General features: G+C 49.6%; 1 protein-coding gene across 1 annotated transcript in view; it reads left to right on the top strand.

The window, feature by feature from the left end:
* The first annotated feature begins 1,760 nt into the window (after positions 1 to 1,760).
* LOC124688183 (aspartyl protease AED1-like) overlaps positions 1,761 to 11,190 on the top strand; it is a 35,051-nt gene continuing 25,621 nt past the window's right edge. Inside the window, exon 1 of the mRNA XM_047221898.1 lies at positions 1,761 to 1,935. Coding sequence (XP_047077854.1) covers positions 1,797 to 1,935 — 139 coding nt within the window. The 5' untranslated portion in view covers positions 1,761 to 1,796. The remainder of the gene's footprint in view (positions 1,936 to 11,190) is intronic.

Raw genomic sequence — 11,190 nt, 5'->3', positions numbered from 1 at the left:
AAAATTTACATGAAGACATTTTCACTTCGACGCACGGAACCCACGTGGATGAACATTTAGTCCCGGTTCATAAGCAACCGGGACTAAAGGAGGGGGGCCTTTAGTCTTAACCTTTTAGTCCCGGTTGCACAGCCGGGACTAAAACCCATTGTGAACCCGGACTAAAGGCCCTTTTTCCACCAGTGGAACCTTCCATCTGGTCATCCTACTTTAACTTGGCATATATTGAGTCAACTACGAGTCCAATTAATTCCAAGTTTCTGTGATTGCGCTCCTAGATTCTTATCTATAAATGAATATACCCTTAGAGTATCTCCACCGGGCGCCCCGATAGCGGCCCCGATAGCTTCTTGGGGGCCGACAGCGAAAATAGGCTCGCACCAGCGCGGGCCAATTTTGGAGCCCAATAGAATTGCCGGCAACTCCGTGTCGGGCCCTTCGCCAAGGGCGTGAATCGGGCGCGCCGGCGCCTCGCGAGGCTGAAAATTTTTGGGCGTGGGAGCCGCTTGTCAGCCACACAACCCAAAAGTCGACGTCGACGGGAGTGGCGGGGCCGACGCGTCAGCGGCTCATTCAATTTTAACCTAACCGTCGCCTACCTCGCGACGGGAGTTATTGGGGCGCAGCGGCGGTGCAGTTTCCGCAGACACACAGCGAACCGTCTCGTCGCACGCGCCTTGCTCTTCGTGCCCCCGTTAATGAGCGCCACCGCTCCCCCGCCTCCCTCCGGCCTATAAAAAGGGCCACCTCTCATCGTCCCTCTCACACACAAACCCTAGCGCCTCTCTTCCTAACCCTAGCCACCACCGTCTGAAAAGACGCCATGTCTGGTCGAGGCCGTGGCAGAGGTGCACGCACGCCGTCGCCTGCGACGCCGTCGTCTTCATCGTCGGACATGGATGAGGAGGGCCCCGTGCTGTTCGAGTTCGTCCTCGTCCTCAAGGGCGACCTACGCGGCATCCAGAGGCTGCCGGACACCTTCGCCGACTTCTCGCCGGCGACGACCGACCGGGCACGATGCATCTGCGGGAGGCTGCGTGCGGCTACTACCGGTGGATCGTGGACGTGATCTACGACGCGCGCGGCAAGATGTACGTCCACGTCGGCTGGGAGAAGTTCGCGTGCCACCACCGCCTTCAAGCCGGCTTCGTGCTCCAGTTCTCCTACTTTGGCGACAGGGACATGAGCGTCAAGGTGTTTGACGAGACGCGTTGCCGCCGGAACTACCACGGCGACAGCGCCGAGGAGGACGACGACTGAGTGTTGTTTCTTCGTAGCGAATATGGGCACGCATGTTTTTGGATGTTCTTCCTCGAAAGAACCAACAGAGACACCCTCACCAGCTGGATTTTACAGTTTGGGTGACTGGGTGTGCATTCGAGTGTTCTTTCTTGGCAGCGAACACACGAAACCTGCGATGACCGGCCTAGTTAGGTTTATTTTTTTGCAATATTTTATATTTGTGTCAACCATGGTTCAAACTATGTATTAGTTTGTGGAAAACCATATTCCAAACTATATTTTCATGTAAACCAAGTTCCCAATTATGTATTAATTTGTGTAATAAAATGTTTCTTATTCAATTTTCTATGCATTTATTTATAATTTTAATTCAAAACATCTATCGAAGACGCCGTTTTGGGGACGCCGGTGTGAAAACGGCTTCCCCAAATAGAGGATGCAGTGCCGGCGTCTCCAAACGGAGGTACCGGCCCCCTGTCGGCGCCTATTTGGGGACTACTGGTGGAGATAGATGATAGCCTACCACCACATTCCCTGAAAAGCAAGGAACATCCATGGCGTCCGTCTCACATCTGTTGCTCCTCCTCCTGTGTAACTACCATGTTATGATTGCTAGTGCAGTGGACGTGCAGAGCTACAAGATTCTCGCAACCAGCTCCCAGAAGCCTCAAGCCGTCTGCTCGGAGCCCACAGGTACATGTATGTAGTTATTACATATACATATCTGCAATTCGACTCTGTTATTCGCTGCAGTAAACTAGTCGTAGGCAGTTGCTCAAATGCGGTGTTTTAATCGTCATCTCGCTCGCGTCAATTCTACAGTGGGCCCACCTTTGTCGAGCGGAGCCACGGTGCCACTGAACCACCGGCAAGGCCCATGCTCGCCGGTGGTGTCGTCCGAGAAGAAGCCTACCATGGAGGAGCTGCTCCGCCTTGACAAGCTCCGAGCCGGCTATGTCCAACGGAAGTTCTCCAACGACAACCAGCGCGCGCCAACAGTGGGCTCCAATCATTGGAGGTTACCGTGCCGACAAGATTGGGGTCTTCCCTGGACACGCTGGAGTATATCATCACCGTCGAGCTGGGCTCGCCGGCAGTGAAGCAGACCATGATCATCGACACCAGCAGCGACGTGTCATGGGTGCACTCCTCGTCCGGGTCGCCATAAAGAATATAGTGGAACAACTACATGCTTTGGTTGATCCGAAATTCTGAATCAGGACTGGTAACTAAGCTTGGAACTATTATTCAGTTCCTTCATTGGTATGAAATAATGTCTCTTATCTGAACGAAGTGCAAAAAATGCGATCTTTTTTGTCTAATAGAACAAACAGTATTAGCTATGAAATTCATAGGTGGTAATTAAACATCTAGTCTTTTTCAACTTAACATGTTACTCCCTTTCTGTAGGGTAGATCTGTGGTTGTGAACCTCTCTCTCTCTCTCTCTAAGTTTAGTCCTAAAACTTCCATCCCTCCCTCCCTCCCTCCCTCTCTCTAAGTTTATTCCTAAAACTTCCAAGTATGGTAGCCAGACTGTTGGTTGATCAGGTTCATTATACAAATTATCGACTACATTCTTCCATATTGTCAATTAGTCTCTGATCTTGCAATGATCAGCAAGACTCACCTCTCAAATCTTCGGTTGCGTCACGAAACCCAATAAATTGGGTGCCCAGTTTGATGAGATGCTTCATCACAGGCTATAAAAAGAGCATCGGGAAATAAGATCCGACGAAGAACGAACTCGACAATCGACCAAAGAGAGACAGGCAAAACAAAATAGAGAAACACAAATAATAAGGACTTATATAGTCCAAGGAAGGAGTCGAGGAACTCCCCGTAACAATCTCGTGGCTGTCGCTAGCCCCAGTTCTTGCTCTCTTCGGCGAAGGGGCTCGGGGGCTGGCCATAGGAGTCGACGCTTCCACGTTTTGCTGAGGGGGAGGTGAAGATTCTTCGGCAGCGCGACGTGCTTCAGAAAGAACCACGATATTCGACGTGCTCGTTGGAGCCTGATACGTCCAAAACGTATCTACTTTCCCGAACACTTTTGCTATTGTTTTGCCTCTAATTTGTGTATTTTGGATACAACTAACACGGACTAACGCTGTTTTCAGCAGAATTGCACTGGTGTCTTGTTTTTGTGCAGAAACTTAACTTTCAGGAAAATCTCCAGAAATAATCGCAATGGGCCTATTTTCACAGAGAACTCACGAGGCCAAAAGGGCAAGCAGGGGGGCCCACGGCCCCCACACCATAGGCCGACGCGGCCTGGAGGGGGGCGCGCCGCCTTATGGTGAGGGCGCCTCGGCCGCCCCCCGACGCTCTCCTCTGGACTACTTAACGCTTTCAACCTAAAAACGCCAGGGGGTTCGACCATATTTTCAGAAGACGTCCAGAACTCCGCCGCCATCGCGAAACTCCATCTCGGGATCAGAAACTCCGTTCTGGCACCCTGCCGGGACGGGAAATTGGAGGAGATCATCGCCATCATCACCACCGACGCCTCTCCATCGACCATCCATGATTCCCCCATCCATGTATGAGTAATTCCCCCGCTGTAGGCTGAAGGGGGTGGTAGGGATTGGATAAGATTGATCATGTAATAGTCATAAGATTGTTAGGGCATAGTGCCTAGTATCCGTAGTTGGTACTTTTATGATATTGTTGCAACTTGTTATGCTTAATGCTTGTCACTAGGGCCCGAGTGCCATGATTTCAGATCTGAACATGTTATTGATTCATGTTGATATTCATTGTTTTATGATCTTACCTGCAAGTTGTATACACATATTGCTGTCCGGAACCCGAGGCTCCAAAGTGACAGAAATTGGGACAACCGGAGGGGAAGGCTGTGATGTGAGGATCACATGTGTTCACGGAGTGTTAATGCTTTGCTCCGGTACTCTATTAAAAGGAGTACCTTAATTGCCAGTAGTTTCCCTAGAGGCCCGGCTGCCACCGGCTGGTAGGACAAAAGATGTTGTGCAAGTTTCTTATTGCGAGCACGTACGACTATATACGGAACACATGCCTATGGATTGTTTAGTACTTGGATACCGTTTTATTATTATCTGCAAATGCCCTGCCTTGATTATTACATGAGTTATCTTATCCATGCAACGCCCGTTCATCCATCCCTATGCCTACAGTATTTTAATCCTGCTGTTTACTAAAATCACTACTGCTGTCTTTATTACACTGCTGCTTATATTCCACGGCTACTGCTATAAAACTGTTGCTACTGATAAACTCTTGCGAGCAAGTCTGTTTCCAGGTGCAGCTGAATTGACAACTCCGCTGTTAAGGCTTACAAATATTCTTTGGCTCCCCTTGTGTCGAATCAATAAATTGGGTTTTACTTACCTTGAAGGCTGTTGCGATCCCCTATAATTGTGGGTCATCAAGACTATTTTCTGGCGCCGTTGCCGGGGAGCATAGCTTTATTTGCAAGTTCACCTGAATTGATATTATTCGCTACAAATCCTCCATCATGGGTAAAACTCGCGATGCTAAAGTCGCCATATTACCATCCACTACAAGAAAAGGTACAACTCTGAGTACCTCTGCTGCTCTTGATTCACCATCTGTGATAAGTCAACTTGTTTCACCACCACAAGCTTCACGTGTTGGTATTTCTGCTGAATCTGAAAATTCCTCTGATAATTTTGATGATGCTTCTACTGTGCTTGATGAAAATGGTTCATTAGGTCCTTTTCTAGATGCTACAATTGCTAGGTCTAGACAAATTGAAAATACTGAAACTCCTAATGAAAATACTGTTACTGTTACTCCTAATGAAAATACTCCTAATGAAGATTATGTGGAACTTGATGATGATTTTATTGATAAATGCAATGCTACTACTGGTACAAGTAACCTTAAAAAGCTTATTGCACAACATGCTGTTAGATATAATCTGTCTCCTGATCCTAAATTTGCCACATCTCCTATAAATATTAAGGATAAAGATTATGATTTTTCTCTTGATTTATCTCATATATCTATTGTTGAGAAAACACCCTTCTATGGTACCGAAAAAGAAAGTGATGTAGAGCACATGAATGAACTTTCTACTTTGAGTAGCTTGTTTTCTGATGATGTTAAGATGCGTACTTATTTTTTTGCTAAAATTTTTCCTTTCTCATTAAAGGATGATGCTAAGATTTGGTATAATAGTTTGCCTCCTGATTCTATTGATAGTCCAAATTGTTTGTTTGATGTTTTCTTTCGAAAATATTTTCCTGCTAGTGCTCAACATATTGCTGTTACCCTCCAAAACCCACCGACGGGCAATGGCTAAGCAACACGAAGAGCCGGGAGGCTCCCAAGGCCGCTTAGTGGACCCTGACACCTCGCGTCGTCCCGCAAATCTTCCAGCCACATCCTGGCGGTTGCTAGGGCATGCCACCTGACCTAGACCCGATCAGGAAGGTGTTAGAGTGCTTCGATTGTTCCCGCATGGTAGACACGTAAACATTAAATACGAGCCCTATCGGCTCTCGGGTTGCCTCGTGGATCGGCTCAAGGAGCCGATCGCCCCATGGTTCACGTTGGATTTGCAATGACATGGGGATCCCGCTTGATCAAAACAAAGCTAAACCGATCTACGACAGTTTAGGGTTTTCACCGCATAACCGGAACGTCCTACGTGTGATCGGGCCTAGCAGCTACGGAAGATGATGCAAACTACCCCTACAAGAGGCCTAAAAACCAACATAACGTTGATTCCCTGAACATCCCTTGCGAGGACGGTGAACAACACCTAACGCACTACCGGATCGTCCGACCCCAGCATAAGGCCTAACTATGCAGATATTAAACTAATCCCTGCGGAGCAAGGAGCAACTATAACAGATTGGATCTACTAAGTAACGAACAAGCAAGATGCTGCCCTTACACCTGGATAGGTGTAAGGGCAGCTAGGTGTCAAGGGACGGCATTGCCACGCAGATATGCACGAGAAAGCATCAACGCAAGCCCCTAAACACCTAAGGATAAATAGTACTGCTCGCCATCAACAACGCTTCAGCACGAGCAGTACAAGGTAAACGAATAAACGTATACTGCCTAGATCGCGAGATGCGATCTAGGCAGCATGGTGCTTACCCGGGAGAAACCCTCGAAGAAAGGGGTGGCGATGCGCCTGATTTGTGTTTGTTGTGAACGATGATTGTCCTTGTTTTCCGATAACCCTAGATACATATTTATAGTCCAAGGGACTTTCTAATTGAGGCGTGCACCTAACCGTGCACGGGCCAGACTCTATCTGTTAATTCTAAACACGATACGATCTAATAATATTACAGATACACGGGCAATTTAGCCCAACTCTTAGCGCGAGGCCGCTTCGAAGATGCTCCATGTGTACGTCCTTCAAGCCCATCTTCACTTACGGCCCATCTCCTGATTTGGCCAAAATCGGGTGGTAACACATGCCCCCCTGGTTTTGATAATGATAATTGCAAAACCATCTGTCTCCTTCGAAGGGTCATGTCGTGGCAGAACCGTCGCAGTATTCTTCATGATGACGTCTTGCCTTCTCAACTTCTCTGCACGATTTGACAGTTCTGGCCCCATGTCCTCGGAAACTGCTTAAGCATTAAATCGCTATATCCCCTTTTATTTAGCCACTTCTTGCAGTTCCCTTCTTCATCCTCCTCGCACTAGCACTCCCAAAAACCCTTCTTTGCCGCCATGTCTTCTTCTTCTTCCTCCTCCACTTCGTCGGGTCTCTCCTACGTGTCCTCTCCCATCAGGGAATCAACACCAGAGTGGGGCACGCAGGCGGCATACGACATCCTTGCCCCAACAGCGTGGGACAAGGAGGACCACGACTTCTCCGTTTGGTCTGAAGATGACAAGTCCTCAACCGACGGGGAAAGTGACATCCGCTTCCTCGCCAATGGGGAAGCAGTGGAGGAAAGCGACGACGACTGCCTTTCCTGGGAGGGGGTCACCTCCTCCGAAGAGGTGAAGGAGGAGGAGGAGGAGGAGGAGGACGACAGCTCCTCCGACGAGCCGTCGGCCAAACGCCATTGCCCCTGGCCCGGGAACCTCAGCGACTTCGACAGCGAGGACGACGATGCTGACGAGGAGGATGAGGACAACGAGGGTCCTGCCGGCGGCCGCTACAGCAGCGACGACGAGCCGGTCGGGAGCAGCGCCGACGACGGCGACGGTGACGACGACGATGAGGGCAGCAATGGCCCCTAGATAGGAGCTTAGCTTAGGGCCAGCAGTAGTAGATAGGGCAATGTACCCCTAATTCTTCCTTTTGAGAGCAATCAGCTCTTTATGTAAGAAATCTTGTTTATCAATGAAGAATTTCCCCAATTTGATTTTGCCGATTTCCTTCATGATATTTCAGCCGATTGTCTTTCGTACTGAGTCCACCGATTGTTACTTCGGTCAATGCTCAACGAGCCGATGGCACCGCATCGGTCTTTCACGATAAATCTCAGGATAGATCCATTCGAACCTCCAAACTCTCGATCAGACGGGGCTAAGCTATAATCGTGCAAACCCCCAGATCTTGGAAATGCAGATCCGACTGAATGGAATGTTAGATTTAGCGGCAAGTTCCTGAAATAATGTCCATTCTTCTCATTAATTTTAACTTTCAGACATTCTTCTACCGCATCCTTCTCTTCCTGCTCCTCCTTGCCTTCAGAGGAGCCCTAGGACTGTTGCTGGATCAACTCAAATGCTGAAGCAAGCGCCATTCGGCCCTAACTGTCCTTGTGATGCTCCATTTCTTCGCAGCAACCAACTGGTCCAAAGCCCATCGATGATGATGGCTCCTTCTTCAAACTCCTCCTATCAACCTGGTAGTCTTCTTCTGCAAGAGCTGGCCACCTTTCGAAATGGTCATGATGTGGAGACAGCCGATTTCGACACCATCGGCTTTTCAGAACGAAGAATCTTCAGGGCTAGCTGCCCCCCGAGCCTTAGTCAAGGCGAGAACAGAAGTGGACCAGCCAAATGGGCCATCATCGGCTTCCCAACTGTAGTACGGCGTAAGCCGATTTTGACCAAATCGGCTTTCAATAGCAGAGATCCTCCAAAGTGAGCTGCCCCCCGAGCCACTCCAGCTCTTCATCAAAACTGGGCAGGAAAGCCTACGCCCAAGGAGATAATGCACTAGGACGGCTCTGGAAGGATCAGCAGCTCCCTTGAACTAAGAAGCCTCAAACGTAGTGGCCCTTGAACTCCTCCTAGCGCCCTTTTTTCGCCTTGCTGCTCAGATTGGTTCATCACCTCGGGTAGACTGATGCAGGTGAAGATGTTTGATGAAGTTGTCACCTTGGTCAAGCCCCAGGAAGAAACGTTACAGCCAATTGAATGGTCATCGGCTGTCCTCACGATCTTACCCTGATCTGCATGCTTACGCAGGTGCTGCTGGTCTTGAAGATTTGCTAATGGAGCCACCAACCATTCCACTGAGGGACTACTTCAGTAGAGCCTCGCTACGTAACTCGATGACTGCTCCATTAGGCTCCTGTTTGTAACAGTCGCATCCCTTGAGTCGATGGCCGTGCATCGGCTTTGAATTCTTAAGTCGATGTCTACGCATCGGCTGTGCCCAAAAATTTCTGTATTTTCGTTTTTTTTATATTGGCCGATTGCATCGGCCCTCCATACTTGAGCTGTTCTGCTGGGCATTTGACATCCACTCCAAGCTCTGTATCCTCGTGTTCTGTCCATCCATGTGCCCCCCGAGCCGATTCTGTCAAGTACTTGATGGTATCGGCTCTTCAGGCATCTGTCGGATCAATGCTGAACATAGACAAAACGTATGTCGAGGATAATTTTGGCCGATTGCGGGAATCGGCCTCCCTTTTCATTGCAATGCTTGACGCTGGTTTGCAACTTCTTGGATTTCCACTGTAGCTACATGGCATGCTGGAGATAAGATCCTTTGCTTTTCATTTTTTGAGGGCCGATCTCAGGGATCGGCCTTGCCACGTACGTCCAATGTCTTGGACCTACTACTCCGTCCGGATCGCGGATACCATGTTTGTATCAGCCGATGCTTCTGCATCGGCATCAGCCGATGCCTGTGCATCGGCTTTCGCCTGTTTGGGCGCCATACTTTCTTTGGCGGGCGCGCCTTCGCCTCCAATGTTTGCTGAATCTTCACGGCCAGATCGGGCCGTGCTCTTCTCAACGTGTACAGGTACTGTGCCTCGGCTTCTTCCAAGTTTCGCAGCCGCTGCACTCTACGCTTCTGAGAATGGCTGAGTCCATCAGGGCACCATCTTGGTCGGTGATACCTATCTTCTTCATCTGACTCCTCAAAGTCTTCTTCTTGAGATGACTCAGCTCATTTATTCTGAGGTGGGAGAGGCCCTAGACGCTCGAACACTGAGACTCCATTTGTCTTCCTCCTTTGCTGCTTGCATTCTGGGCAGTTCTCGATTGTTGGCAATCGGCTCATTCCTGAGTCCCAGCAATGTTTGAAGAAAGGACAGTCCCAGTGTTTGTCCACGTCATCTTGCTCCCTTGACCTCCCTCTAGCGTGGAGCTCGTACCCGTCATTGTTTCTGTCGTGCTGACGATACCTTCTGTCAGCCGTATCTGACCGACGATATCTTTCGTCGTCTTCGTCGTGGCGTCGACGTCGGTCGTACTGCTGCTCATATTTGTTGAGGAGATGCACGGAGAGTGGGCGCTGATACCGTATGCTTCTCACCTCCTCCTCGGTTAGGTACCGTCTATCATCCTCTTGGGGCCGGTCGCGTGGAACGGCCTCCTCTTTATCTTTGCCACGGGAGTGGCTGCTCTCTGCTTTATCTTTGCCATGGCGGCTCACGAGCCCTGCCATATTGACATCGAAAGAGAACCCTGGCTCCCTTATGGAGTGGCTTAGGTCCACCATGTTGACGTCCGGAAACGGACGCATGTCTACCTTCATGGCAAACTGTCCGAAAGTTAATCGGCCTGATTCTATCGCCATCTGAATTTGTGCGCGCAATACTTTGCAATCGTTGGTGGCGTGCGTGAACGTATGATGCCATTTGCAGTATGGCCTTTTGTTCATCTCTTGTGCCGTAGGGATCTTGTGGCCTTCGAGTAGCTTCAACTCGTTTCTCTTTCGCAGCAGATCGAAGATCTGTTCAGTTTTGCTCACATCAAAGTCCAACCCTCTTGGAGGCCCTGGTGGGTTCACCCATTTGCAGGACACAGGTACTGGCGTCTGGGTCCATTCGGCTACTGCGACTTCCTGGTCTTCCGCAGAATCTTCATCCTCATCAGCATTGACCAGGGTTATCGCGCGCTTGAACTTGTCCTGGTACAGTTCTGGATGGCGCTGCTCATATAAGGTCAGTCTCTGGACCATGTGCGCCAGCGAGTTGTACTCCACTTGGAACGTCAGATCCTTGAATGACGCTGCAAGGGCTGCCAAGGCCAGCTCGACTGCTTCTTTTTCAGTTAAGTGAACCGAATAGCATCGGTTCTTGACAGTTCTGAAACGTTGGATGTACTCAGACACTGTCTCTCCTCGCCTTTGCCGAACCTGTGCTAGTTCGGCAATGCCAGCTTCAGTAGCCTCTGAATGGTATTGTGTGTGAAACTGTTCCTCTAGCTGCTTCCATGATCGCACTGAATTTGGCTGCAACGAGGTGTACCATCCAAAAGCTGGACCGGTGAGGGATTGCGAAAAGAACCTCACCCGTAGCTGATCCGATGCCGAAACCATGCCCAACTGGGCCAAGTATCGGCTCACGTGCTCGATGGAGCTAGATCCTTCTGACCCACTGAATTTGGTGAAGTCCGGAAGCCGGTACTTTGGTGGTAGTGGGATCAGGTCGAACTCATTGGGGTACGGCTTGGAATAGCCGATTATCTTCTTCTTCGGCAGGATGCCGAACTGGTCTCTCAAGACTGCACTGATCTGATCCGCGGTGGAGGTAGTAGCAGCTGAGCTTTCATGGCTTGGTGC

Source organism: Lolium rigidum, chromosome 2 (assembly GCF_022539505.1).
Source record: "Lolium rigidum isolate FL_2022 chromosome 2, APGP_CSIRO_Lrig_0.1, whole genome shotgun sequence".
Classification (NCBI taxonomy): domain Eukaryota; kingdom Viridiplantae; phylum Streptophyta; class Magnoliopsida; order Poales; family Poaceae; genus Lolium; species Lolium rigidum.
Note: the sequence above shows the minus strand (reverse complement) of the source record. Positions and strands in the feature narration are given on the sequence as shown.